This window comes from Pteropus medius, unplaced genomic scaffold (genome assembly GCF_902729225.1).
Source record: "Pteropus medius unplaced genomic scaffold, Ma_sr-lr_union100, whole genome shotgun sequence".
In the NCBI taxonomy this organism is placed as follows: domain Eukaryota; kingdom Metazoa; phylum Chordata; class Mammalia; order Chiroptera; family Pteropodidae; genus Pteropus; species Pteropus medius.
In genome coordinates this window covers 4,106,017-4,133,578 of record NW_024345600.1, presented here as the reverse complement: position 1 = coordinate 4,133,578, position 27,562 = coordinate 4,106,017, and the positions used below count along the sequence as shown (strand labels likewise).

The following is a 27,562-nucleotide window of genomic DNA, read 5'->3' as shown; positions in this document are numbered from 1 at the left end:
CCTATAAGGAAGTAGAGGCCCTGAGGTATATAAAAGTGGAAGGAAAACTCCGAAAAGTTGAATCAGTATTTTAAAAATTAGCAAGGATAGACAAATGGGTATTAGATTTGGCAATTAAGGGTTTCAAAGCTAGACTAACCTACGTGAGGTTGTCAGAGTTTAAGGGGGAACAGTTATTGTAATAAGTGTGCTCCTCAATACTGCAGTTTCTAACACAACCTGGGTGTCTCCTACTTGAGACCTCCCTCCTCCAAGGTGAACAAAATGATTCTCTCCTGTCCGAGGGTCACGAGACATAACTACCCTGATATCAGTAAGAGAGGGAGCTAGGGAAGCAAGGACAATTTTTTTGAAAGATAGAGAAAGGGAGCCCTTTAAATGTAAAGAAACTCGGAGTGTAAGCCGCGATTAGAATTGCAGAAACAATAGTCCCTTCCACTCCCTTCTGGAGCCCTCGGAATGAGCTGCCCATCCGCAGCCGGCTGAAAGATCCATCCCTTATTTCTGTCCTGGGGCCTTTGTTCCTGCGGCGCAACGTTCCAGACAGATCGCAGGCGCCGGAAGGCGGTTGGTGGCGCGGGAGTTGCAGTCCTGGGAAGGGCCTTAGATTGAGGGCTCCTGGTTCTGTCGCGCCTGGCTAGTGTTGGTGGCGCGGGCCAGGAGGAGGCCACAGCAATGGGTGCCACTGCTCTGGGGCGCGGGAGCATTCCCGCCACTGCCTGCTCACGTGACTACCGGGAGTCAGCGCCGGCTTGCCTGCCCGCCCCAGCTCTGCAGTGGTTACGTAACTGGCACCCCTGCTGTGGTCCTCAACGGGCATCTCTTTGGGGCTGACATTTTCTGCTGTCGGCATCTCGTCAGCGCCCTTGGGTTTTACAGAGTGTCTTGTGGTTTTTGAATCCTCACACAGCTGTTTACCAGCAGCTCTGGAGCCTTGGACAAGTCATTTAACCCAGTGATCGCCAACCTTTTTAGCACCAGGGACCCCATACTCCTATGAGAATCTAACGCCTGATGGTCTGAGGTGGAGCTGAGGGGGTGATGCTAGCGCTGGGGAGCGGCTGCAAACAGATGAAGCTTCCCTCGCTGACGCGATGCTCACCTTCTGCTACACAGCCCTATTCCTAACAGGCCATGGACCTCTACCTGTCAGTGACCCAGGGGTTGGGGACCCCTGGTTTAACCTTTCCAAGCTTCAGTTTACGAAACTGAAAATTGGGATATCTTTGTTGTAGAGTTTATATGAGATATGGTGCCATTTCATCACAGACACATGTAATGTGAACTTAACAATACTCGGATTAAACAGGGCAGAGATAGCCAGCCATCATTCCACACGAGTGTGAGATGGGAGACTGGGCTATGTTCTCTTGGCACCAGTTCTGGGCCTTTTAGTGTGTGTATCTTAGGAGGCTGACTGCGATTCTAGTGGTTTGTTTTTAAAATTAGATTATAATGTTTTAAGATGCCTCTTTTCCTTATAACATGACCCATCTGAAGGCAAGCCAACCATTTCATTTGGCACCCAACCAAAGAAATAGCAATCTCTTAACATACTGGGGATAGGGGCGGGGTGGAGGGACTAGCTTCCTCATGGAGGGGTGGTAGGTATGTCCATCTCCAACATGGCACATAAATATGACCTTGAGAAATCCTCATGTGCAATCAAGATTCAACAAATTTGTGAAGCCAAGTCTTCAAGTTCTCTTATAATTGCTCCAGTGACAGCAAAGTACATGTGATAACTCTTTAATGATGACTAAGCACTAAATTTATACCTGGAAGAAATGAACCAGAAATCTGTGCCTAACAATGGCAATACATGGAAAAAAAGGGAAAAGTAAAGCTCTTGGTCTCAAGTCATAGTTCAAACCTCCTGCCAGAAAAGAGCCTTCAAAACCAGCCATGAATGACATAAGAGTTTTAGAAACCACTTTAACTTCGAAAACATGAAAACTGTTGCTGAGGCTGTCTGTGGAGGAACAGACAGCAAAACACACCCGGAGGAACTGAAAGGAATTACTGGCCAAAGGGCCATCTTCCAGAATATGAGAAGCTGGTATCTTTTTGGGGTGTGGGGGTGGGATAGCTTCTTTCATATTTCCAAACTAGAAATGCAAAGCCCTGTTTCGGAAGCAACTAATGATCTTGTGACTGCCTCTCTCTCTCTCTCTCTCTCTCTCTCTCATGATAGTAGCATAGCTTTTAATAAAGTCAGACTTGTTCTATGAGGACACAGATCCTAGTGCTGTGGAGGGGGGGAAATCTGCTTATACTCTAGTCATCAAATGCAAAGTCTTGGGTATGGTTTTACAGTTCTCCATTCTAGAAGTCCAGTAGGACCTCAAAGAGAAAGGCTTTGGCTTTAGTGTTGCTAATCACAGACAGCGGTACCATGCTAAGATACCACGTACTTTATGAGTGTGTGTGCTCATAAAGACAAAGAAGTCTTCCTTCCCTCAACATCACCCTTGTCCTTCACTCTGCTGATTTAAGCATGATTTGCTGTTTCAAAGCCATATACATAAGGCTGAGATTCCTCCCTGACTCCCAGAGCTATGAATGCTGACCCTAATATTAATGTGGTAATGAGCTGGAAGAGTTGGAAGTTCTTCAGTATTGCCAGTTGCATTATTTATATTAAACAGGTATGGAAACAATCAAGCCTAAAACAGTCCATGCTTGTTGAGGAGAACGTGTTTAGGATTTTTAAGGGTTTTCTATTGACAAAGAAGTGAAACTCATTGTTTAAGTGGCCTAGCAAGTGGATCATGGTGGCTTTGTGAAAGAAATTGAAGAGCTTCTTGAGAGCCACCAAGAAACACTAATAAAAAGCTTGGGGAGCTGATAAGATCCCCAGAAGACAAAGATATTATGAAAAGGAAGAGAAGACCAGTTCAAATCTTTATGGATATGTTGAAGTGTTCCATGCTGCCAAATACCTGAATGATTTAATTTTTGAATAAAAATGCTCCATGGAGAGAAACCTGAATATTACATGTGGTTAAATCTATACATGGTAAATTTTTATAACCCAGCAATTGTGCACATAAGTATGCACCCAATAAAAATGAGTGCCTTGGTCCACCAAAAGATTTGTACAATACCATACGTAGTAGCTTTCTCTATAATAGCTAAAAACTGGAAACAACTCAAATGCCCATCAATAGTAGAGTAGATACACTACAGTATATCCACACAATGGAATACTGTAAAAAAATTAAAATAATGAGTTACTATTTCATGTAACAACATGGATGACTCAATGTTGAGAAAAATAAATTAGACACAAAAGAATACATACTATATGGTTTCATTTGTATGAAAATAAAGAAAAGCCAAAGATAATCTAGACTGATAGAGTTCAAATAGTAGTTGCCTTTAGGGGTATAGTGTTAGAAAAAAGGCAAGAAGGAGCCTTCTGGAATGCTGAAACCAGTGGTCACACAGCATATAAATATGTAAAAACTCATTGAGCAGTTTAATATTAGTGTACTTTATATATTTTACATATCAATAAAAAAGTAAAAAGTTAAAATTACTTGTAGCATCATGGAATATTTGAGCTATTAACAACAAATGTTTGAGCAACAATTCAAGATCTAGTGGCAACAACTGGTGAATACCACGTTTTAAACAATCACAGGTGTGGTCAACTTCTCAAGTTGAACTAGAGTCAGCCATGGCTTAGGCTCACTCTCTGTCCCCTAAGCCTTCATCCACTTGATTATCACACAGGTCCTATGCTATTATTCATCACAGGCCACTATTCACAGTCATTATTTTTGTTGTCACACTGGCAAGAATATCCAGGTTGGGTGGATGACAAATGTTCAGGGTCACATCTTTCTTTTTAATATGCTTTCTCCTTTCTGTCTGTCTGTCTGTCTGTCTCTCTCTCTCTCTCTTTTAACTCCTACAGCACCTGGTATTCCTAAGTGGTCTCCCATCCAAGTACTAACCAGGCCCGACCCTGCTTAGCTTCTGAGATCAGACAAGATCGGGCACGTTGAGGGTGGCATGGCCGTAGACTCTCCTTTCTCTTTAATTAAAATATTACAAAAATTTATCCTGTACATCATTATATGTATACTGCCACATTTTGTATTTTCCTACAAATTAACATGCAGTACCTAATTGATGGGGTAGGGATTTTCAAGGGTAATTTTGACTACAGCACATAACTGTCGCCTCATATCTCCCAACTCTCTGTCCCCTCAAAATGTGAAGCTTGTAGCCCAGTGCCTGACAAACATAAAATGCCAGTTCAGCCCCTTCAGCCTAGTATCCCACCTCCCACAACACACATGTGCTATCTCACCAAAGCAGCCAATGACCAAAAACATCTTGTAAGCAATCAAACTTGAATTTTCTGCTGCGCTGTATCCTCCTTGACCCTCTTCCCATTCTATACACTCAGAGATCTCTGAGTCCCCCTCACTGATTCCTATAGTTCAGCTCCTGAATAAAGGCTGACTCACCTCCCAAATTTATATCTCTAGCCCGGCTTCTCATTCCCCCTCCAGATCTGCCATTTTCAAGTGTGTTCTGGATGGTTCCATATGGCTGTTGCTCAGGTACCTCAAAAACATGTCCTAAGCTGAACCCACCATCTCTCTCTCCCACCCTCCTGCCCCTGCCCCCAACTGCTCCTCTTCCTGTCACCTCCATCTGCATTAGTGACACCACCTTCCAACAAAGTCTTCCAGGCTGGAAACCTCCCTTTCTCTCTTTCATTTCTCTGGCCTTAGCAACTAATCACTCACCAAATCTTGCAATTCCAACAATGTTTCTTGAATTTTCATCCTTATTTCTAGTGCCCTATTTCAAGTTCTTGGCACTTGTCACCTGAGCTGCTGGAACCAGCCATGGTGCTTCATGTCCCGTTTTCCTTGAATCTTCCTCAGCATTGCTGCCACAGTGGTTTTTCTAAAATGAGTATCTGACCATGTTCCTCTCCTGCTTCTTTCCTGCGGGGTTTCCCATTACTGGCCTATCCAGAGGCTAATACTTGCATTCTTTAACTTGGCCTACAAGGCTTCCATAGTCTGGCACCAACTTCTCTAGGCCTGTCTCCATGCTTCCTTTCTTGCTGCAGCAACCCTGAAGTCTTCGAACTTCCCCAAACCCAACTATCACTTCTGGCTTTTTTCATGCCAGCTCTGTCTGAAACGAATGCTTTCTGCATGCACCAACCCTAACCCCACCCTCATTCTATCGAATCCCCTCTCAGGCCAATTCCTAGTCATTCTTTAAGATTCAGTCCAGTGTCATCTCCTCCAGGACACTTTCTTTTCCTAACTGCTTGATCCATGGTTAGGAGTCCCATCCTTTTTACACCCATATACTTTCTTTATATCTCTATAATTTCATCTGCTACATGATAAACTGTTTTTATAAATGTCCTTGTAACCTCCTTAAGGATTCACTGCTTAATCTACAGTGCTTAGCACAAATGATTGCATTTAAACCAGAAATGGAGCTTTACATATACACTGAATCGTCACAAGACCCTATGCAGTAGATACTGTTGACATAAGAAACGTCCAAACCTGAAGGGAATTTTAATGAGTTTGAGCCGAACCAATGACAATTTCCGGGAAGCAAAATCTCAATGGATTAAGAAAATGCTCTGGAGAATGGCTGTTTTGTAGCTTATTTTATACACTGGAATCAAAGGAAGAGATATAAGGAGGGTGACGTGAAAGCACTGGTGGTAGGTTAAGGGAGTGAGAGAAAGCAAAGTGGAGAAATCTCTGGGGTTGGATAAAAAGTAAAACAGAGGGACATATACTTCTTTTACATTGATGGGTACAGGAGAGTCAATAAGTATCCTTTACAGCACATAGAGATGTTGGGGGGACAGCCAACATAACCAGGAGAGGTTCTGTGGTCTCCTGCTCTGGTGCAGTGGGCTGCACCCTGAGGGGTCTGGAAGAAAGGGACTACTCTGACTTTCCAGGGTATGTTATGTTAGCTGCAAAAAGACAATAAAGAGGTTTTCTTAAGGTAAAGATTGACCTTTGTCAAGAAAGTTACAGGCCCAGGATGTGACTACCCACTACGACCTGCTTTTAGTTAGGCATTTTTATGTTCAGATCATCCTATGTGGTTAATTTCAGTCTCTGAGTTGTAGCGCCTGCCATGCAGCCTCCCCTGAGTTTGTTAGGTTTAGTATGTGGCCCCTTTTTTGTCCCACAATACCAATAGCATCTCTATTTTACAGAAGAAACAGCACCAGGGAGGTTAAGAAATTTGCCCATGGTCACATGCACGCTGGCCTTCAGGTATTCGCACCCAGTTAGCCTGACTCCACAGTAGACATTTTTCACCACTATATTATATTGCCTCTCGATGGAGTGAGCACTGAGTAAATGTTAAGTAAACAATAATAGCTATGCTCAGTGAGTGCATACAAGTACCTGGCTCCATACTAAGTGCTTTACCTGGATTATTTCTACTCTACAACAGCACTGTGGGGTCAGTACCGCCATTATTCCCATTTTACACAAGAGAAAATAGGTTTAGAGAAGTTGGCAACCCCTTCCAGTAACCCCTAATTAGTGGCATAGCTTCATTCACGACCAAGGTCTTAACCACTACACTCTCCCAAACGAGACCAACAGATGAGGAATGGATTGACAAACAAGACCAACAGATGAGGAATGGATTGACATCCAGGATGAAGACTAGAACAGCATGGAGACCTATGACACCTACAGCTCAGAGCAGGAAACACAGGGTTCAGAACCTCAGGCAAAGAACGGGCTGACTCACAAGCGGGTCAGAGAGTGACCCAGAATCACAGGACCATGGACATAAAGGTCAGCACAGTGAAAGACACCCCCAAACCCACCCATGCTCTTCATCTCCTAGGGCTCGAAAGTTGGTTGCCCAGCGGCTCAAAGGTCTTGACGGTGAACAGATCTCCAGGGATCCCAAAGCGATGCAAGAGAAGGGTTAACTGCCCAGAGGGCCTCCTCGCGGCGTCGGGGAGGGGCGTGTCCTCCGCAGCAGCGACCTTAGTGGAGTATTAACCGCCCCCGAGGGGCCCCCCACGGGGGCTTAGCCTCGGGGCGAGGCGCGATCTGGGGCGGCGACGAGAGGGTTAACCGCCCGGGAGGGCCCCCCGTGGGGGCGGGGCCTCGGGGCGGGGCGCGGCCTGGGGGAGGTGCTGGAGGCGGAAGCGGCCGGCGGTCTGCGGGCTGCCCCGGCGCGCCTCGGCGACTTTCGGCGGGTCTTCTCTTGAGGCCCAGCAACCTCCCAGCCTGGGGAGCCAAGCGAGGTTCGGGAGCGGTGACGCGGGCACGGGGCGGGCGAGAGGGACGGCCCCTGGAGAGGCCCGAAGGGAGCGAACTCGCGAGAATCTCGGGAGACCGGGACAGATGGGTGAGGGCAAGGTGATGGACCGAGGAGCTTTGGGGGAGCGAAGGAGGAGCGGGGCAGTGGGCAAACGTGTGGAAGGATGGAGGGCCTGTGTAAGGACCCCCAGCCAGGATCCCGCACTTCACACCCTTTTCTCTCCCAACTGCTGTCCAGGTCAATCCTGAACGGGAACGTAACTTGCAGAAGAGAGACGCCCCAGCAAGACTCTTTCGGGGAGACTTCTGGCTCCTCACTTCCATGGGCCAGACGGCCCTGGCAGGGGGCAGCAGTAGCACCCCTACCCCACAGGCCCTGTACCCTGACCTCTCTTGTCCCGAAGGCTTGGAGGAGCTGCTGTCTGCTCCCGCTCCTGATCTGGGGGCCCAACGGCGCCACGGGTGGAACCCCAAGGACTGCTCAGAGAACATCGAGGTCAAGGAAGGGGGGTTGTGCTTTGAGCGGCGGCCTGTGGCCCAGAGCACTGATGGGGCCCGGGGTAAGAGAGGCTACTCTCGGGGCCTGCACGCCTGGGAGATCAGCTGGCCCCCGGAGCAGAGAGGCACCCACGCTGTGGTGGGCGTAGCCACAGCCCTCGCCCCGCTGCAGGCTGACCACTACGCGGCGCTGCTGGGCAGCAACAGCGAGTCATGGGGCTGGGACATTGGGCGGGGGAAGCTGTACCATCAGAGCAAGGGGCCCGGTGCCCCCCAATATCCAGCCGGACCTCAGGGTGAGCAGCTGGAGGTACCGGAGAGGCTTCTGGTGGTTCTGGACATGGAGGAGGGAACTCTGGGCTACGCTATTGGGGGCACCTACCTGGGGCCAGCCTTCCACGGACTGAAGGGCAGGACCCTCTATCCTGCAGTAAGCGCTGTCTGGGGACAATGCCAGGTCCGCATCAGCTACCTGGGCGAAAGGAGAGGTGAGGCCTGGGGCACGTGTGAGGAGATTGTTCTGTCACGGGTGGTTGTGGTTTGGGTTGGAAGCTCAACACCTTTACAAGAGCAGAGAGAACGAGCCTTCATCTGACCTGCCTCTTACCTCTATTCAGTAGCAGTAATGGTAAAGGGTCTTCATAGCCATTACCTAATTTAATCCTACCAACAGCAATAGAGGTATAAAGTGAGGCTTGAGAAGGCAGCTTAGTAGTAAGTGAGCCTTCAGAATGGAGAGAGGCTCTCCAGGGATTAGGCCTTTACAGGAAGTTATCAACTCCTGGAGCAGGGGTGCAAAGGGTTAAATGGGTACTGGGCTAGGTGCACAAGTCCAAAAGAAAGAGGACTTGGCAGTGCCAAGCACCCAGGGTGTGTCCCAGGTTTCCTGGGCTCTGACTTGCAACACATACCCACTTCCTCCTCCAACTACAGGAAGGAGCCATTGAGGCCCTGCACCTAGGAGAGCAGTGGAGGCAGGGTTTGGGAGTGGGGTTTCAAGGGAGGGGTCTCCTTAGGGAAACCTATGAGGCCACGGCTTGGAGCTGATTGAACTTAACTATTCCCTGCAGTTTTCTTCAGCAGAGGCTGAATGCCTCTCCTGTCACCCATGGTGAGTCTTTACAGAGCTGAGGGCCATCCCTCCTTTTACCTCTTCAGCCCCAGCCCCAAAGACTCTGGAATTAAAGCCTGAACCAGCTCCAATCCTGTCATTGCCACCTTGGCCTGTTGCTCATCCTTAGCTAGAGCTTCACCCCCAGCTCTGACTTGGGGGTGTGTGATGCCTCCCACCACCAAGGGCAGATACAGTACTTGATGCTTTAGATCTCTCTCTCAGCCAAAGTGGGAGTAGACTCAGCAGGAAAGCAGAAGGGAACCCTGTAGTTTGAGGATGTCTGGCTGGTGCCTGTACCCCTACTTACCTTCACCTCCTTCTCTCTCCCAGCGGAGCCACACTCCCTTCTGCACCTGAGCCGCCTGTGTGTGCGCCAAGCACTGGGGGCTGCCCGGCTGGGCCAGGTATCTACTCTGCCTTTGCCCCCTGCCATGAAGCGCTACCTGCTCTACCAGTGACCCTGTGATACCACAGATGCACGGGGCCTTAATGCCACCCCTCCCCGGGGGCCAGAGAGGAGGCACTGCTGGCCTAGACCAGCTACTTAAAAACCAGTGAGGCTCGGGAGGGGAAGGGAGGCTGGGCCCCTACCCCAACCCAAGCTCTGGGGAGTTCAACAGCCCCAGAGCCACCCAGGGGATGAAGGGAGGGAGCTGTTGTTATTCAAGGCTGTGGCAGCCTGGTATACAAGACATTTTTTCAAGTAAAAATAAGAGGTATGCTGTTGTAAAACCTGTTCGTGGTATTTTTTTTTTTGCACAAGGGTCCTGAGGCTGCTTCAAAAAGGAAAAAATGATGTGGAGACAAATACAATGAAGGGTGGACCACAGGCTTAGTGCCAGGTGTTTATTCCCCCCAACAGGTGGGACTGCTCACATACACAACACACACAGGCATTGGCTCCAGGGGTGAGAGCAGCACCCCCAGCCTCTGAGGGGAGGATAGGATGCTCTCTCTCAGCCCTTGGCCCCATCATGTGAGATGGGAGAGGATGGTGGCTTCTCTCTCCTGCCTTCACTGAGGACTGAGGGGAACCATGAGCAAACTCTTCCTCTTCCACCTCCTCAGCCAAGGAGAAGCCATCTTGGTGACATGTTTCATTTCAACCATTATAGTAGGTGGAGAAGGGATTGGCCTGGTCCCAACCATTACAGGGTAAGGTGTAAACGGTAAAGAGGTACAGTTTGGATTAGGCCACAAGAGGGGGCAGGGTGACATCATCAGAAGCATGTGTGGGGAGGGGAGCAGGGGGACTTCTGAGTTTTGTAGTCCCTGGCATAGCAGGAAGGGTAGGGGCTTATTGTTTGGCATTGATGATGTCTACGAATTCAGGCTTGAGGGACGCACCACCCACGAGGAAGCCATCCACATCAGCCTGGCTTGCCAGCTCCTTACAGGTTGCCCCAGTCACAGAACCTGGGGAGAAGGGAGAAGGAATGAATGGTCGGGGGTGGGATGAGCACACTCTATCCCCACCTCCATGTCTAAGGAGGGCTCAGTTTAGTTCTCAGCCCACCCTACCTCAGGTTGAAGCCAAACCCACTCACCTCCATAAATGATGCGGGTGCTCTGAGCCACTGCATCAGAGACATTGGACTTAAGCCACCCGCGGAGCTTTTCGTGTACTTCCTGAGCCTAGAACAAGAAGCCAGACTAAGTGAGAAAGACTGCCTTTCCCTCAAAGGTGAAAAAACCCTGGCGGCATGGTTTCAAGGAATCCCAGAAACCCTGGGACCTGAGTCAGAATACCAGGGCTCTGATCTCCCTAGGCCCTGGAACGGATGTCCTTGAACAAATCACTCTCCTCCTATGGGCTTAGGGACTCCTGCTTTTCAAATGAGGGGTTGGCCCAGATGGTCTCTAGCTGTCCAGTTCTACTGAGACAGGGTAGGATAAGGGTGGTGCTCCTGGGCTTGGTTACCTGTTGGGGTGTTGCAGTCTTGCCTGTTCCAATGGCCCACACAGGCTCATAGGCCAGAACAACCTTGCTCCAGTCCTTCACGTTATCTGTGGAACAGAGATCACAGAAGGGTGAACAGGAAGGGGTTATCCAGCTAGGTCCCCAGGGAATAAAGAACAAGGGTGGCCTGTTGCCCCTGGTGGCTGTTGAAGGACCTCCAAGAGGCATCAATGCCGGAGGGCAGGAGCACAAGTGTTAGGGAGAATGCAAGGGTTCCCCCCATGCCCTTTCCAGTATCAGCATGGGGATCAGGTAGGCTGCAGGGCATCTGACCCCACCTTCTGGGGCTCGGCCTATATGTCCCTTTCTCCAGAGATACCTGCGATGACCTTGGTTTGCTCGAAAACGACCTTCTCAGTAATGCCAGCTTCTCTCTCATCTAGCTTCTCCCCAATACAGGCGATCACTCCAAGTCCTTCGGCCAGAGCATGGGCTACTTTTTGCCCAATTAGCTGTTGAGGAACAGTCTTGGTGAGACATCACTTTTGGAATAACACATCTCTTATCTCCTCTCCTGGTTACTAACCTCATCTGACTCCCCAAAGACGTGCCTTCTCTCCGAGTGCCCCAGGACTACCCACGTGGCTCCACAGTCTTTGATCATGCCAGGGCTAAAGGAAGAGATGAAGCCACAGTTCCGAAGGGAGCCCACCTATAGCTTTCCACTCAATGAGGAAAGTGAGGACAGGGTCCCCACACACCCTTCTCCCACATACATCTCACCTGATCTCTCCAGTAAAGGCCCCATTAGTCACTTTGTAGCAGTTCTGCGCAGCCACAGCAATCTTGGGATCTAGCTTTTGCCTGGCGAAGTCAATGTAGGCAGTGGGGGGTGCACAAACCACCTCTGAGGATGAGATCGCAAGTCTTCATTCTCCAGACTCCATCCAGTGCTCTGGAGCCCCTCGCATTCACCAGCTGTCTTGGTTCTGCTTTTTTCCTCTTTTCACCCCAGCAAGATGATCTTTGTCCACATCTCAGCCCAGACTGGGCCTGTTCCCAACTCCTAGAGCCTTCCAGGTGCCCGAGAGGCCATGGCCCTTGCCCTTCCCTCTGCTCTTTTAAAAGCTGTGGCTCCGATTTCCCCGGGCTATTCTGGGTCTGGGCACCTTTTAGACTCAGCATTCTCTGGGGGCCAACTCCTTCTCCCTTCTAAAATAGCCCATTCCCACCTCCCGCAGGCAAGGCAAGGATTTTTAGCAAAAACAGAAATGACCAATTCCTTGGGTTTGTATTGGGGTCTCTGGGGAATAAACCATAAGGGGATGCCTCTTTTGATCAGACCCAAGGTTCTGTGATTTGGCTGCATGGGAAGAACTAAGGACAGCACTCTACAAGCGGGTGGCAGGGAGCGAACCAGCTCATAGAGGCCCTGCGCTTTCCCGGTCCCAGGTTAGAGAAAGCCATAGGATCGGTCCTCATTGCCAAACAGCTCAGCCTGTTTGGCACCTGCTCAGCCCCAGGCTGCCGAGGGGAAAGGGTCAGAGCTGAGAGCTCCGGAAGCTGAAGCAGTGCGGCAGGGGGCACTCGACCCTCCCGGCAAGGCGCGGGGAGGAGTCTCCGGCTACGTGCAGCGGCGCACGGAGCCCGGTGAGGGGGAAGGTAGCTGGAGGCTCGCACGCCCACTCAGCCGCCTGCTCCCCACTTCTCGGCTGTGGCTAGCCTCCGCTCCCACCCCCGGCTCCTGGCAGTGCAGCTCGGTCCGCATCTCGGAGCTATCTTCCGATGACCCGAGAAGTCCTTTCCTGCCCCAATCTCCGAGGGCACCATTGATTGTGGCCCCGCCTTTACCCCACGACACACCCTGGGTACTGCGGCTGCAGGGCCACGGCGCTGCTGGGTCAATGTCTGGATTCCTGGCAGCCTTAGTCCCCAGCCCTGCATCCAAGTCCACGCGGACACCCGGTAGCCCAGGAGAGGGTGGCTGCCACGCTCGCCCTCCCCCACCCAGCGCGACCCCTCGCGGGCAAGGCTCACCGGTGTCGGCCGGCACCTTGGCCGCATTTAGGGTGCTGATGAGTTCCCCCAGACTCGTCTTCCGCCCATTCATCTTCCAGTTCCCCCCAACGAAAAACTTCCTGGAGGGCGCCATGGCGCTGGAGCCGACACCCTGAAGGTCAGGATCACCGCGCAGCCGCGGCCACTGCCCGCTTATATAAAGCGCGGTGAAGTAGAACCCCGCCTCCTTCCCGTCCTCGGCCATGGTTAGCCCGGCCCCTGCCTGCAAGTCCTTCCCCCCGCCCCGCCCGCCGCCCGTGTGGCAGGGTTCTGACGTTACCCCCTTTCTTGTAGCAACGTTCTAGGGGCGTCGGGGCTCAGTCGCTTCAGCCTTAGTTGCCTGACTTTGGGGAGAAGGTGAGAACTGTGAGCTCCTGCGCTCAGGAGATCCCCACATCACGACAGCCCCCCAGAGGGTCAGAAGTGATTCCCAGGGGAGTGAGCGGACCCGACCACTCCCAACTGTTTGGCCTAGACCACATTGCTGAGGACTGAGAGGGCTCTTAGGGGCATCAATTCGACTGTGGGGAAAGGAACCCCTTTCCCGAGTAGCTACATGGATTGCTGAGCAGGCACCTTTGACCCCCCGCAGGTAAAGTCTAGCTTATTGTCACGCCCAGCCAGGCAAGTGACAGGGTTCAGAGGGGTAGGGACGGCCCACATTGGCACAGAAACTGTGCAGCTAAGAGGCAGTTCAGAACCCCTCCCGCAGGAGTATCCCACTTTTTGCTCCAGTTGGCCAAGGCCTGAGAAGAGACTGCAGGGCCTGGAGCCCAGGCCCAGGAGTCCCTAGTGACTAGGGACATTTGGGAAATATCCACTTGGACCCTCTACTTGAAGTGTGTGTGACTGCTGGAAGGAAGGGCTTTTCACCATCTTTGCTCTGTCACCCCACTCCACTTCCCCTGATCTGATAGCCCCCAGCCCTCACCTCACCCTCAATTTCCCAAGAGCTCTAGAACTACTGAAAAGTAGAGAATTGCCTATGGAGGGAGCAGGGCTGAGAGTTTTTAGACACTGGCCCTCCTGCTAGCCCCAGGGAAGATAAGTGTCCCCAAGATATCAAACAGGACACAATTTAGCCATTGTACTTTTATTCACATCGTGTATTTTGGCATTTTCCAGAGAAGGACAGGGAAGAGACAGGGTGGGGGAAAGACTTAGACAAGAGGGCGAGGGGTTCCCCATTTCCCTCAGATCCCTCCTGGCCCAACCACACAGAAAACAAACACGAAGGAGGAGGGGAGCGGGGACACGCTGTCCTGTGGAAGAGGCTGCACAAAGCGACACCCACGCACACACACAAACAAGCCCCCTCCACGCCAGGGGCTGGCAGGATTAGAGAAGCAGAGATCTGGGAGTTCAGGGGGAGGGGAAGCAACATAGTCTCCTCACAGACAGGTGTCCACCCTCCCACCCCTTCCTGCTCCATCCCCAAAGTCTCTCGAGTGTCCCTCCACTTTGCTTGGTCATTCTCCTAGAGCCTCTAGCTGCCTCCCTGCTGCTGGGGACAAAAAGAAAAAGGGTACAGAGCAGGGAGGCTGCAGTCCATGCCCCAGCCCCTCTCCCTCATGCCAGGTGGTAAGTCCCCTGCTCTCCGTGGTAAGGGGTCAGGGCAGGCTCTTAGTTGGCCACTCTCTGGTAGAAGTAGATGTAGCCCAGATCCTTGGGTGGCTTCTCAGAGGCACACACTTTCTGGTCATTGTAGATCACCCATCTGGGGAGATTAGGGAGGGTTGGAAAAGGATGAACAAACTGGGCAGTCCACACTGCTGCAACTAGGTTTCTCTAACATAGCCCCTGAAGGTCGATCCTGGGGATTCCAGGGAAAGGCCCCAAACCTACAGTCCAGCTGCTACCTGTCTGAAAGGAGCATTCTAATCTCACAAAGGTCATTTCCCCTTAGTGTCTTCGGATCCTCCAGTATCTTTGCAGCCACCTCCCACTCATTCCTGTAAGGTGGGGTCAGCAAACTTTCTGTAAAGGGCCAGTAAATCTTTCAGGTTTGGCAGCTCATCCGGTATCTGACACAAGTGCTCAACTTTCCTGTTGCAGCATGAAAACAGCCACAGACAATACATAAATGAGTATGTGTGGCTACGTTCATTAAACCTTTACTTACAAAAGCAAGTGGCCAGATTCAGCCCTGGGGCTGAAGTTTGCCCGATCCCTGCTGTACATCCCTGGTGTATTTGTAGACCCCATCAGGTATGCCTTCACCTTCTCTAAGGATTTCCAGAATGACCCTACTCATTACCACCACCACCACACCCCCATTTCAAGTGCACACTGCCGGCCCCTCACCTGCCTTCCTTTTTGATGTGGCAGACGTAGTGACCACACATGGTAGAGGTGCCCATGTGACTAATGAAGGCAAAGAGCTGATACTCTAGGGAAGGAAAGGGGGGAGGGAGGAGAAGACAATGAGAGAAGGATCCTTGAATAACAGTCTAAAGATAGTCTAACAGCTCAAACTCAGGACAGGAGTTTCAGGGAATATAGGCATGTACTGGGTCAAAAGTCTATTTCCACCTCCTAGAATCCCGCCTTCCGGAGTTGTGTCAGTAGAAGGAAGCTCCTGCACCCTCTGCCCCCAAGAGAAGCAGAGGTGCCTTAGAATGAGGATCTGGTGTACCTCAATGGCTAGATCCTACAAGGCCTGTCCTGTTTCCCCGGGACACTCACTTCCTGGACCGTCCCGGACTTTCGGTCCCACTGGCACAGACTCAGAGATGGAGTCAGCAGCTGAGCGGCCCTCTGAGATGTCCATGGCAGCTTCTGCGTCCAGGTCGTCAATGTGACTGAAGATCCAGTCCACAGCCCGTTCTAAACTATTGTTCTTGGAGAGGAGGGAAGCATTACATTTTCCAACAAGTTCAGGGGCAAGAAAACAACCAGTGGAAGCCTTAGCTCCTTCATCACAGCCAGAAAAGGATGGAGCCCAGCCTTGGCCATACCACACTGGCTGTCCCTGGTCTTGCTCATGAAGGATGGACCCTCACTCCCACTCCTTTCTACCCCACAGGCCCTAGTCCTGAGCTGGCGGCAGCCCCTACCGTGGCCCGCAGAGCTTTGAGGGCCTGGTCCCGGGAGAAGCCCATGGAGACAATGGTGGCCACACAGTCCTCTGGTGGGGGATCGGCGGCCGCACTTGTGGAGCCAGGCCCACTGGAACCAGGCAGGATGAGGGGGTTTGCAAAATCTGCAGATGTGAAGGGGTCGAAGTGTTTAGGGAAGGGTGGTGGCCCTGTCCCACCCTGCTAGCCACCCCTGCATACCTGGATCATCCATGTGCGACATGACCCAGTTCATGGCAGCCTCGGCCCCACTGTTGCCCGTGTAATAGACAGCTTTGCGGCAGGCATCCATAGGGAAGCCCATCTCCACCAGCTGGATGATGACCGACTCATCCAACATGGGGGCTGTGGTGGGAGAAGTGTGGGCATAGTGACTGACTCCTTGGGCTGCTCTCCGCTCCTTATCCCTCCCACAGTCCAGCCCCCCAGCCCTCTCCTAACCATCTATTCATGCATTTTTCTCATCCCAGACCTAAAACGACAGACAACACAACATACATAGGGCCAGTATCCTAAAGGCATGGAGTTGTGGCTAAAGATCCCCGATGGATCCTCTTACTTGCCCATTCTCACAGAATAGACCCTGTTTCTGGAGTATGATACCCAGCCCCCGGCCCCAACCAATGAGGTGACAGGGTAGAGAGGCAATTAGCCAATGCTACTGCCATCCACAGAGAATGTGGCTGGGAATGCTCTAGTTGGTCCTCATGTCCATCAAGGGGGCACTGGAAATTTGAAAGGGAGGACAAGAGAAACACAAAGGACAGGGTCGGGGGAGGCAGGCAGAGAAGAACCCCATCAGCAAGGGAGAGAGACAGGCAGGAAGAAGAGTCACTAACATGTCGGAGAGGAGAAGTGAGGGGAGCAGAAGGAGTCTTCGTCTTCGTTGCCATAGAAACCAAGGCTACCTTTGGGCTCATCCGGAGTGACCAGGGGTGGGGCAATGTCAGGCAGCTCCTCCTCTCCAGGCTGCAGCCCTGTACCCCTCAACTGGGAGATGTCTAGCTCCTCTGGCATCTCAATGGACACATCTGCAATTGGAATGACAGGAAAAGGGTCACTTCCGCAGCTCCCTGAGGCCCTCCTTGAAAAAGCCCTTTGGGAATCTAAAGCCCCTGTACCATAACATGGCACTGCTCTGTAATAAAGAGCTGTTCAGAGAGTACCAATCTTAGTGGTCCCAGTGCAATAAAAATAATTGTGGGCATGGAGTCAGGAGACCTGGATTTTAGTCATAAATCTACCACAAATGAGCTATGAGCAAGGAATGGGTCCTCCAACTTGTGCGACAGAATGATTTTATACTTCTGTGGGTCTCAGCTTATCTAGGAAATGAAGTTAAATCAGCAGTTCTCAAAGTCACCAGACGCCTGTAAGACCCATGAAAGCTAATTATGTCAAGATTATCAAAATGAAAACATCTTACCAGTTATAAAAATAAAAATAAGCAACCTATGTGTCCATCAATAAATAGACAGATAAAGAAGTGGTACACATATACAATGGAATATTACTCAGCCAAAAAAAAGAAAAAAGAAAATCTTGCCATCTGCAACAACACGGATGGACTTTGAGGGTATTGTGCTAAGTGAAATAACATAGAGAAAGACAAAAAGACAAATATCACATGATTTTACTTATATATGGAATCTAAAAAAAAATAAACAGAAATAAACTCACAGATACAGAGAATATTTTGATGATTGCCAGATGGGAGGGAGTTTGGGGGATGAATAAAAAGGGAAAGGGATTAAGAAATGCAAATTGATAGTTACAAAATAGTCTTGAGGATATAAAGTATAGCATAGGAAATATAGTCAATAATATTGTAATAACTATGTATGGTGTCAGATGGGTACTAGATCTATTGGCGTGATCACTTCATAAGTTAGAGATGTCTAATCACTATGTTACACACCTGAAACTAATATAATGTGGTATGTCAACTGTAATTGAAAAATAAAAAATTATTAAAAAGAAAAAATAATTTAAAAAATAAAAATAAAACTACGAAAATCACTTTTGGTTGCATATCAGAACTATAAAATCAACGCAGTCTTAATATTTTTAGTCAGTGCTTTTCAAACTAGGCATATTTCAAAACATCTAAGGTAATGCTTTCCCCTTTCAGAGGAAAGTTAGAGAAACATTAGTTTACATGTGTTAAGGCCCTTCTTTTTCTGGCATTTTCTCCTTAACCTCCCTCGCTTATCCCAGCCACCATACCCAGTTTCTTGGGCACCCAGTCTAAGCCGAAGGTGAACTTCTTGATCTGGATGACCAGGTAGTCAGGGAATGAGGCAAATCGTGTGGTCCTAGGGAAGAGAGAATGTCCTGGTACCCAGACAATCCCAAGATTCTCCTCTTCTGAAACTCCCACCCTGGGGTTCAGCCTCTCAAAGACCTAACAGCCCGGAAAGTATTCCATATTCTTATCTTGCCCTGGGCGGGCATCAGAGCGGCTGCAGACAAGGAGCAGCAGAAACCAGGAGAAGGGCTGTCTTACTGGCAGTGGCAGCAAAGGAACAGATGGTTGAATTCTTTTGAGACCTAAGCACTCTTATAGGTCTCAAGCTCATGTCAACAACAGTTAAGCAAAAAGTGAGGCCACTTGCTGGAAATTCATATTCTGTCCACAACTGATACTAAGTATTTATGCTCTGCCAGGATTGAGGGAGTGAATGGAGAGATACTACACTAAAAAGTGACCCTGTCCCAAGAGAAGAGGGAGTGGCTGGGGCAGGACAAGGTAACGCAGTAATCATCCACATCTGCTCTGGCTAGGGCTTCTTGGTTCTCCCAGGGCCAGATTACCAGCCCAAAATGATGCGACCCTGAGACATCACCCTCGAAAAAGGACACAAGAACTAGAAAGAGGTAGAGAGCATCTTTGGAACCCTGACACAGGCCCAAAACCAACAGGACTTACTTGACAGCTACTGATTTGGCCTGCAGGGCTGTGCTCCAGAAGTCATCCACCTGCTCAGGGGCCCCATAGGCCTCCAGGCAGGAGCTGAAGGGCACCTGGGCACGAACCAGCTCTGGCAGTGGCAGCTTCTCCTCTTCAGCTTGCCGCTTCTTCTCCTCATACTCCAGAAGTTCCTCTGGTGACAGAATTGGTGGGTAGATCCTTCAGAGGGTGCTGCCTCTTTCCCACCTTAGCCTGGCACTACTGGCTCTGTGTCCATGATTATTTCAGCTTCTCCGCCCTCTCCAAACCCACCCGACACACATCCGTATATGATCTTACTTTTCTTTCTCAACACATCTGACAAGCTGACAAGCTGACAAGCTGACAAGCTGAGAGCAAGGTTAAACCTACTTCCCCCAATGGTCCAACTTCGGACATCGGCTGGGGGAGCAGGGCATACCATTGGCTCTGCTCCTATAAGGTGCCCAAGTGCTTCTCACAACCCTCAGACTCCACCCACACCCAGGCCTGGCTGACAGCCACCTACCCTTATTAAGGGCAGCGTCCATGGGCACAGGCAGCTGCATGATGTAGTCTACTCGCTGGGTGTACTTCACCTTCTCTGTTGCCAAGCACTTGATCTTTTCCTCCACCAAGAAGCGGAACACTTCATTTGGATTCTCAGAGCTCCGGCAATTCCTCTATGGGAAAGAGTCAGGGAGGGAGGACAGGGGAAGGGAGACTACCACCTAGAGTACGGGGATGCAAGAACAGAGTAGAAGGCTTCCCCAGTTACCCACCCACACCCTCCAATTCTGGCCCCGCCACAGCACTATGAGACTCTGTTGGAATGTATTTGTAGTTCTCTTGATAAGCAGGAAGTATCCTCATAGCATTTTCTTTGGGTGGAGCCTTTGTGAGGCAGCAAGCCCATCAAGTGTAAGGATCCCTGCTTATCACTACTATTCTCCTCAGGTGCAATTGCTACCACGGGGAAGGTGCAGCGTATGCAGCCTGCCGGGTACGGGGGTGGGAGTGGGTTGGGCTGACAGAAGCAAGAGGGGCAGGAAAGGGAGGGAGTGAATTGCAGGCAGACAGAAGGAGTGTGAAGAGTGTCCTCCCTTGTCATCTTCTCAGCCCTTACCTCTACCATGTTGATAAGGTGAAGGAAGAACTCTTGGGCATCCTGCTGCCGATTGGTAGAGAACTCAGGGTGACCCTTGCCAATGAGGGCTTTGAACATCCGAGGGGCAATGCCATCTTGAACTTCCTAGGCAGAGCCAGGGCGGCAACTCAGCTGGGGCTCAAGAGACCACAAAGTGGCCTTGCTTAGACCTCTCCCAGACCTGTTTCCCCTCAATCCTGGAGCCTGAAAGGGATGAGTCCCAGACTCACCTTTTGTTCTGACAGCTGCTCTCCATCACCCGACTCCGGTGCAGGCTTGGAATACTCTCCGGAGAGAAGGCCATGGCCCAGCTTGGCCCTGCATTAACGTCCAAGAGAATCACTTAGCTTTAGTCAACTAATGATAATCTGACATCTACCTATACCTCTTTCTCCTCAACTCAACCCCTGCTCAAAGCACTCCTTAGACAACTCTCTAAAATGTGAAAAACCTTAAGTTCCACAGGAACCCATCTCAAGGCAGAGAGCATGCCCAATCATCTGCAAGCTTCTAACTGGCCAGGGGCTAAACTGCTGCCTGCTTCAGGTGGTCACGGAGCAGAGAGGAGGCATCCTGGCTGCAAGACTCTCAACAGCCTTTGTATATAAGACCTGGCTACCTACACCTGGGTGCTGAAGTCCTGGGTCGGGTCCGTCGGGGCATTCTGAAAGATCTTCTCCAGCTTATCCACATACCTAAGAGCAAAGGGAAGGAGAGTTAGAGGGGCTCTGGCCTGGGCTGAGAGGAAAAGGGAAAGGAGTAGTTATCTACCAGCTCAATGAACAGGCTCCCTCCAGAGTGGAGAGTTATGTGGTTGAACCTTAGAGTCCATTTCCTTCCAGCAACCTGCCCTTCCTCACTTCTCAACTATGTCAGTGTGCAGTGCACTGAGGCAGTCTTTCTCAGCCTCTCCCCAAGAAAGATCCAGGGGGATGGGAGAAGACAGCCTGGGAGAAAGGTAAATACAGTCCATGTTCTATTGAGAGGAACTTGTCAATACGTTTTCAGTTTTCACAAATGCATCGGGTCCTTCTCAATTAGACAGTGAAGTCGTTTATGCTAAGAATTTGCCTTTCCTCTTAGTGGACCAAGCCCTTCCCTCTCTCCAACTGCTACATGTCCATGTTAGGTGCTCATCTGATGTCACTGGCCCAAAATAAAGATCACCTGCTCACCCCTAAGTCAGTCAGAGGCCTCAGAGAGCCCTGGGATTTGGTGTTCTGCTCTATTAGTGGACTAGATGGTGGTGGTGCAGATCTACAACTTGCTTCCCTCACAGCACACCAGCCACAGTGCAATGTGAACTAAGACTGTGCTAGATCAGACGTGCCGCAGGAAGCTGAAGGAGGAGTATGCCTAGAGGCTGATGACCAGGAGAGGAGCAGGAGTGTTACGGGTGCAGAGCCAAGGGGCCAGTAATGGGGGAGGCATCACTCACTTCCTCTGGAAGTCGGGGATGCTGAAGAGCACCTGGACCACTGAGTTGAGGTAGCAGCTGTTACCCAGGTTCCGGATGCCTGTGTAGCCGGGCCCGAACAGAGCCTTCAGTGGCACACCCGATTCCTGGATCAGCTCCCATTCATCGATCCGTTGGTTCATATCTATCTCCAGCTCAGTCATCGTCTTGTCCGTCTGCAGGGAAGGGGCACTTCAGAGAGGGCAAGAGACTCGACCCCTGGGGTTTTTTACATTGATCGCTCATAGGGTCTAAGATAATAGCCAGCTAAAGGCTAGAATTTGCTGAATTATGAACTCTAACAGGGGAAGCACGCTGGATATTGTCCAGTCCAAGTTCTGGAGGCCACAAGCAATTGTCCCAGAGGCCTGCTAGTCATTAGGCCTCTGCTTGAATAAGGAAATGAAATGAATGCAATTACCTCTACCTGAAGTGTTTTTCCCATTCCAGAGTTACCTCTCCTCACCCCTCAAGTCTTCACTCACTCAACACTTCCTCAGGGAAACTTCCCCAATGCCCTAGACTAGGCCAGGTGCCCTAGTGCCCCTCACTGTTTGTAGCTATACACTTTTTTTGTGTGTGATCATACGATTAACATCTGCCTTTCCATCTAGAATATAAGTTGATGAAAGCAAGGACTATACCTGCCTTATTCACACAGTGACTAGCACAAAGTAAGTACCAAAGAGTAGTCAGTGAATGAATAAATGATTCTAGAAAAGTTCTTCAAAGGCCACATATCTTAGGGACTAGGATAATTGTGACAGCACTCTCCAGTACACGACCTCAGCCTCAGGCAAGGAAGAAGGGCTGGACAGGGGCAGGAATGAGAAGAATCTGAAGCTGAACAGGTCTCACTTTCTGCATCTTCAGCATGTCGATGCCAAAGTGGGACAGGTGCTCAGCCAGGTTGGGGTCCAGGACCATGTCGTCCTCATCATATGAATATACATCTAGGGCAAGAGGGAGGAGCAGAGTCAGAGGGGATGACTTAGGACTGGCCTGGTCACCAATGCCACCCCCTGCCCTGAGGAGCTTTGGTGGGACAGGAGGAGGAGCCTGTAGGGTGACCCTCTGGGCTCCCTTGAACATCAGTGAGGTCACAAGCCTTTCCGGGACTGGCTGTCAGGGAGGATGGGGTAAAACAGGGTGAGGGTTGGAACTGTGACTCTACCCAGCAAGATAAGGTTCTAGGGTAAGATGGGTTGGGAAGGATGCTCACTAATCACATAATGATGGTAACTTCTAGGAAGGAGACTGGGGTTTGGGGTGGGGGTGGGGTTAATTAAAGATTTAGTCTCATCTGCAATATTTTCACTGTTTATCAAGAAAACATATTCATGTATTATTTGTGTCTATAAAATGAGTGAAAACATATTTTAGCATGGAGATGGCTGGAGGAAGGGAAGGAGTACCAGCTCCATCAGGTGTGATGGTGCCCAGCTTCACAGCTAACGGGTAGCCTGTCTCCCTGTAGTGCTCCACAGCATGGTTGTTGCCCCCACTGCCATCGAAGTAGCGTCGGCCACAGAGGATGGAGCCATCTGTCAGGTTGAGCCACAGGTTCTCTCTCATGTCACATTTGCAGCACTTCCAGCCACTAACCCGGGGAAAAGAAAATGAGCTGAAATATGGATCAGGGGTATCTGCGAGTAGAAGAGAAAGGGGGCTCTGTGGGCCCCCTGCCAGTCCAATATCTCCCTCTTCTCTCCTCTGGACATCCCCCTGCTTAGTTCTACTTCAAGTATCCTTCCTTGCCCTGTTCCCAACCTTCTCTCCCACTAGATCCCCCAGGAGCACGGCCTCTTTGTCCCTTCTCTGGGGGTTGTACCCGGAGGTGGAGGGGCCAGGCCTCACCAGGGAGGGATTCGAGCCGGGTTGTCCAGCTGCTTAAGGTTGAAGGCATGCTTTGACACCTGCCGTACTTCCCCATCCCAGGCCTGCACCTCCTGCTTTCGAGAGGCTGAGTCGGCTGAGAGTAGGGCCTCCACTGCACTGGTTACCTGCGGGAAGTGGAGGGTCAGAGACAGTACTCAGCCTCACAGTCCCCTCTAGCCTTCAGTCTTCAGCTTTCTCAGTGCTTGGCCAAGACATCACTGCTCTGGCCCCACGTGCCCTAAAATCTTTGGGAGGGTGGGAAGGTATTCATACCCGATCTCTGACAAAGTCAGGCAGTCCCCCCAACCCATCCCGGGCAATCTCCAGGTAATCTGGCAAAATGACAATTTTCACATCCTCATCGTATTCAAACTTGTCCTTGTTGAGGTCAAACCCGCCTTCGATACCTGGTGAGACAGAGAAGAAGGAGATAAGGACAATGACCACAGGTAAATGTCATTCTTCTGACATAGCACTTCACTTTGTCCCTTCCAGAGCTCTAGGGCTACTGATCAGGCCCATTCTTTTGGGGTTCTCCTAGTACCTCTGAGAGTGAGAAAGACTCACTCAGGGAGAACAGAATTGCAGTGGTGCTCACCAATAGCCAGCCGGGTAGGCTTCTTTCGAGGGGGGTCTCCAGTGCCTGAAGTGGTATCCTCCTCTTTCTGTAATGAGGCAGGAGGGGCAGGACCAGTAATGAGCACCAAGGAAGGGACAAATGGGGAAGAGAAACAGGATGGAGTGGGTTAATCTCACAAGAGAATGGAGCTAAAAACGTGCTGAATTTTAATGACACTAACAGAAATAAGTGAGAGGGGGAAATTTAGACCTATAGAAGGTCAGAACAAAACATAGATTCAAAATGGGGGCCAAATGGGATATGCCTGCATGTCCCCAGGCCTTGCTCCAGCCCATCCCTACCGGGCGCTGGGTCCGCCGGAGGTGCAAGTAGACTCGCTGGCCCGTCTTGTTGAAATGTCTCTCCACATACTGTTTCCCAAAGCCCAGGAATGTGTTCATACAGATGTAGAGGCCGCCCTCGGATTCCTGCAGGACAGGGGGCAGGGGAGGAAACACAGGGAGAATGAAGCATGGCCGAGTGAGGAAACCAAGACCTGGGCTCAGAAACTGCTGGTTTCAAGAAAAAAGGTTCTGTTCTCTAAGACTGAGTGGCTCTTGGCAAGTCATTTCGCCTTTCGGGACCTAGTACATGGTTGAGATTCTTCCCATCCTCCTATGACTTTGATGACAACCAACAAGGACACCAGGAGTTGAATAACAACTATCATTCACCATTCCTCTTCTTGCTCCTTCTTTGGGCTCTGGAGCCCTCTAATCAACACACTGCAGAAGAACCCCACACACACACCACACCACCACCACCACCACCACCACCACCACCACACACACACCCCTCTTCTCTGGGAGCTAAGTAGAAAGTAAATGGGGATCAAATACTGTGGGCTTTCAGTGTCAGAGATTACATTCAGAGGGGGAAAGGGACCTTTCCTCGGAAAAGAAAAGACCTGTTTGTCGGACATATTACCTAAAAAAGGGACACCATAACAAACCTTCTCGATCTCCAAGATTCAGAAAAGCTACCAGACTGGAAAAGCAGAAATTCTAGCACTTGAACAGTATATCTAACCCCAAGAGCTTGCCAGCAAATCAGATTTTCCTTTACCACACTGCATTAGGTACTCAAATCCTGGTCCACACTGAGTCTTCTCCCTCCTCTCCTGCTGAAGCCTGGCTCCAGAGGAACAATGCCTCATGTGCAGCTCACAACTAAACATGGAACCAGTCTGGCATTCTCCAGCTACCACTCTGTCACCTCCCCTCTGACCAATAACTAAATCCCACTGAAGTACCATCGACCTCCAACCTCAAAGCCATCCCTTTTCTAGAACAATCTAGCAACGCTCGCTGAGACAGCTAGAACACACATAAGCCAAATAGAAAACGAAGAAAGACAAGTGTCCACTCTAATTCACAGCTGTTGGGGAGGATGGGCTTCCCTTAAATTGAGCAAGGCTACCAGTGCCTCTGTGAATACAGTGATGGAGAAAAAGGAGGAGGAAACTGGAGACAACAACAGTCTCTTCCCTGAGCTCCAAGCAACAGCAGGTATCTTCTTCCTGGAATAAAAGTCTCAAAGGCCTTGAAAAATTCTCTGCTGTGATATTAAATAGGGCACCATCTAAGACAGTTCTTGATTCCACAAATTGTGTACCACTCCCTAGAACAGTGTGGATTACCATGTTCATAAACAAATAGAACATATCTCATCAGGAAGGTCACAAGCTCTCTTTCTACCATGAACCCGATATGAATAATCAAATATGCTGGAAGTTGGTTAGCAAAGCAACTCGGCCACACTGGAGATTTGAATTTAGGTGAAGGAAGGGAAGTATAGTAAGATTACAAAAATCTCTTTTGGATTATTCCAAACAGTTACTAGGAGAGAGAGAGGGGAATATAAAGAGGGATCCACTGACTTCTACCATCTGTTGGTAATTAAGAAAAACCTTTTCCTCCTGAGAAAGATAGTGCTTCATCAGGCCATGCATCTGATGACCTAGGAGGCATCAGGAATCTCTGCAGAGATTAAACTCCTCTGTTGGATACAAAAGATGCTGGTTTCACCACAGACTGGAACCCTGGAGCTCTGCTCTGAGCAGTCCTCTTTTAGCTCTGCCAAAGCCAGACTTCAGAGAAGTAGCACACTGTCTGAAGCCCAGATCAAAGCCTAGCAAACCAAGCAAACCACAAATCAGTGATGATCCTGAACTGGGCCTTAGATCATGCTACTATACTCGGCACTGGTGATACATTAATGAAGCCTTTCCACTCTGACTTGCAATTTTCCTGCCCATGAGCTGGTCTGGCTGAACACCCTGGGCAGGGCCCAGCAGCGGCTTGAGGGGAGGGGTGGATAGGGGGGCGGATCCCAACCAGGCTGGTGCCCTCTCAGTTCAGGCTCTGGCCTGGTCTGAGGCTTGTCTTTGCTTGTGGGCGACACAGGAAGGCAGAACTGCAGGAAGGGAGGTACCGGGTGGAGCCTGCAAAACGTGAAGCATGGTGTAGGTGGTGGCTTTGTCTAACTAGTCAAGAGTGGGAGCGGGATGGGACGGAGGGCTTAGTATCCTCCAAGAAAGAAACCATCTCTCTGGTAATACTTTAAAAAGGGCTCCCTTTGCTCTCTGCGATGGGCGGGAAAGAGAGGGAGCCGTGGGCATAGTTCATTTTAAAAGAGAAAAGACTAGAGCTTTCTTCTCCTCTTTTCACCCCTCCCTATCACCAATGACCCACCTCCCCGCCCCCTGTCCATTAACCATGGGTAGAGGCTCTGTAGCTTGGCCTTTCTCATAATTAGCTTTCTTCATGGCCACTTCCAGACTACTAGGCGCCTGGGAACTGCAGTACCCACCCTCCAAACCCAAACCCGGGTTGTGGGGTGTCGCCCCATCCCTACTATACGAGACTACAAAACCCGGAGAACCATGCGCGACAGGCAAGGCCAACTCCCAGGCTCTCGCAGGGGTCCACTTGGGGGATGTAGTCCGACGATCGGGTTGCGCCTCTAGCTTAGAACAGCAGAGGGGAGTGAGCGACTACAATCCCCACAGTGCTCGACGAAACGCGGAGCGGGTGAGGCGGGCGCGGTGGTTGCCGGGGGCGGTAGTCATACGACAGCTCCAGCTAATTAAAAACAACGGCAGGGAGTAGCGTGGAAGACTACAAGTACCATGGTGCATCGCAAGGAGGCGGCACCCAAGCCTTGCAGGCCCCGGCAGAATGACCAGGGCGATGCATGATCGCCGCAGGCGTGGGGAATGGGCTTACCGGTGTGTCGAAGGAGAAGGCGCACTCGTCTTTGTGGACCCGGTCTCCAGGCTTGGGAACCCGGATCGTCGGTAATACTGACAGCAGCGCCTCCTCACTCAGCTCCGCCATGACACCGGCAGCAGCTCCTCCACACACAGCGGCTCCCACCGTTCCTAATCCCCCACCCCCTACTTTTGCGATCCAATGAGGACTACTCGTTAGGTGCATGCGCTACAGGAAAGACGCGCGAGAATGGCAGTTGGACGAGCCTGCCTACAAGTGCTCCGCCCTCTGCCCTACTCTTGACTAACACCAATGAAAAGCGCTTCCAATGCAATCGATGGTCGAAAGGACCAATCCCACTCTTCCAGGGTAG

At 50.5% G+C, this 27,562-nt stretch overlaps 3 protein-coding genes and 1 pseudogene across 6 annotated transcripts; 1 reads left to right on the top strand and 3 right to left on the bottom strand.

The window, feature by feature from the left end:
* Positions 1-3,913: 3,913 nt before the first annotated feature.
* LOC120611788 (uncharacterized) lies at positions 3,914-4,032 on the bottom strand (annotated as a pseudogene).
* Positions 4,033-7,151: 3,119 nt separating this feature from the next.
* SPSB2 (splA/ryanodine receptor domain and SOCS box containing 2) lies at positions 7,152-9,645 on the top strand. 3 transcript variants are annotated; one of them, XM_039874204.1, is made up of 3 exons: positions 7,152-7,285; positions 7,540-8,287; positions 9,244-9,645. In XM_039874204.1, exons 2-3 carry the CDS (start codon positions 7,624-7,626, stop codon positions 9,369-9,371), a joined length of 792 nt encoding a protein of 263 aa, XP_039730138.1. In that variant the 5' UTR covers positions 7,152-7,285; positions 7,540-7,623; the 3' UTR covers positions 9,372-9,645. The 3 variants fall into 3 exon arrangements, with proteins under 3 accessions (XP_039730138.1, XP_039730137.1, XP_039730136.1); XM_039874203.1 differs by having other exon boundaries at positions 7,180-7,389; XM_039874202.1 differs by having other exon boundaries at positions 7,180-7,400.
* An 81-nt stretch (positions 9,646-9,726) lies between these two features.
* On the bottom strand, positions 9,727-13,110 carry TPI1 (triosephosphate isomerase 1). Its single transcript, XM_039874205.1, has 7 exons — positions 12,851-13,110; positions 11,597-11,720; positions 11,400-11,484; positions 11,193-11,325; positions 10,835-10,920; positions 10,461-10,548; positions 9,727-10,329 (listed from the first exon to the last, which is right to left on the bottom strand). The coding sequence occupies exons 1-7, from the start codon at positions 13,074-13,076 to the stop codon at positions 10,211-10,213; spliced, it is 861 nt and encodes a 286-aa protein (XP_039730139.1). The 5' UTR covers positions 13,077-13,110; the 3' UTR covers positions 9,727-10,210.
* Positions 13,111-13,948: 838 nt separating this feature from the next.
* USP5 (ubiquitin specific peptidase 5) lies at positions 13,949-27,444 on the bottom strand. 2 transcript variants are annotated; one of them, XM_039874192.1, is made up of 20 exons: positions 27,205-27,444; positions 24,280-24,405; positions 23,957-24,023; positions 23,632-23,765; positions 23,338-23,483; positions 22,896-23,080; positions 22,339-22,433; positions 21,463-21,656; positions 20,648-20,719; positions 20,255-20,342; positions 20,004-20,129; positions 19,407-19,560; positions 18,878-19,052; positions 18,175-18,263; positions 16,788-16,979; positions 16,150-16,293; positions 15,928-16,073; positions 15,557-15,710; positions 15,176-15,260; positions 13,949-14,588 (listed from the first exon to the last, which is right to left on the bottom strand). In XM_039874192.1, exons 1-20 carry the CDS (start codon positions 27,412-27,414, stop codon positions 14,495-14,497), a joined length of 2,676 nt encoding a protein of 891 aa, XP_039730126.1. In that variant the 5' UTR covers positions 27,415-27,444; the 3' UTR covers positions 13,949-14,494. The 2 variants fall into 2 exon arrangements, with proteins under 2 accessions (XP_039730126.1, XP_039730127.1); XM_039874193.1 differs by having other exon boundaries at positions 16,857-16,979; positions 27,205-27,442.
* Positions 27,445-27,562: the final 118 nt, after the last annotated feature.

Bases quoted from the DNA above. Each gene is read 5' to 3' on its own strand.
- SPSB2 (XM_039874202.1), top strand. The intron at 8,288-9,243 runs GTGAGGCCTGGG...TCTCTCTCCCAG, and splicing joins CTACCTGGGCGAAAGGAGAG to CGGAGCCACACTCCCTTCTG.
- USP5 (XM_039874192.1), bottom strand. From the start codon at position 27,414: ATGCACCTAACGAGTAGTCCTCATTGGATCGCAAAAGTAGGGGGTGGG. The intron at 23,766-23,956 runs GTGAGCACCACT...CTGTCTCACCAG, and splicing joins GCCTACCCGGCTGGCTATTG to GTATCGAAGGCGGGTTTGAC. The intron at 20,130-20,254 runs GTGAGTCTGGGA...GGCTCTGCCTAG, and splicing joins AGCAGCTGTCAGAACAAAAG to GAAGTTCAAGATGGCATTGC.
- TPI1 (XM_039874205.1), bottom strand. From the start codon at position 13,076: ATGGCCGAGGACGGGAAGGAGGCGGGGTTCTACTTCACCGCGCTTTAT. The intron at 11,721-12,850 runs GTGAGCCTTGCC...TCTCATCCTCAG, and splicing joins CAAGGTGCCGGCCGACACCG to AGGTGGTTTGTGCACCCCCC. The intron at 11,326-11,399 runs GTTAGTAACCAG...GTTCCTCAACAG, and splicing joins TCTTTGGGGAGTCAGATGAG to CTAATTGGGCAAAAAGTAGC.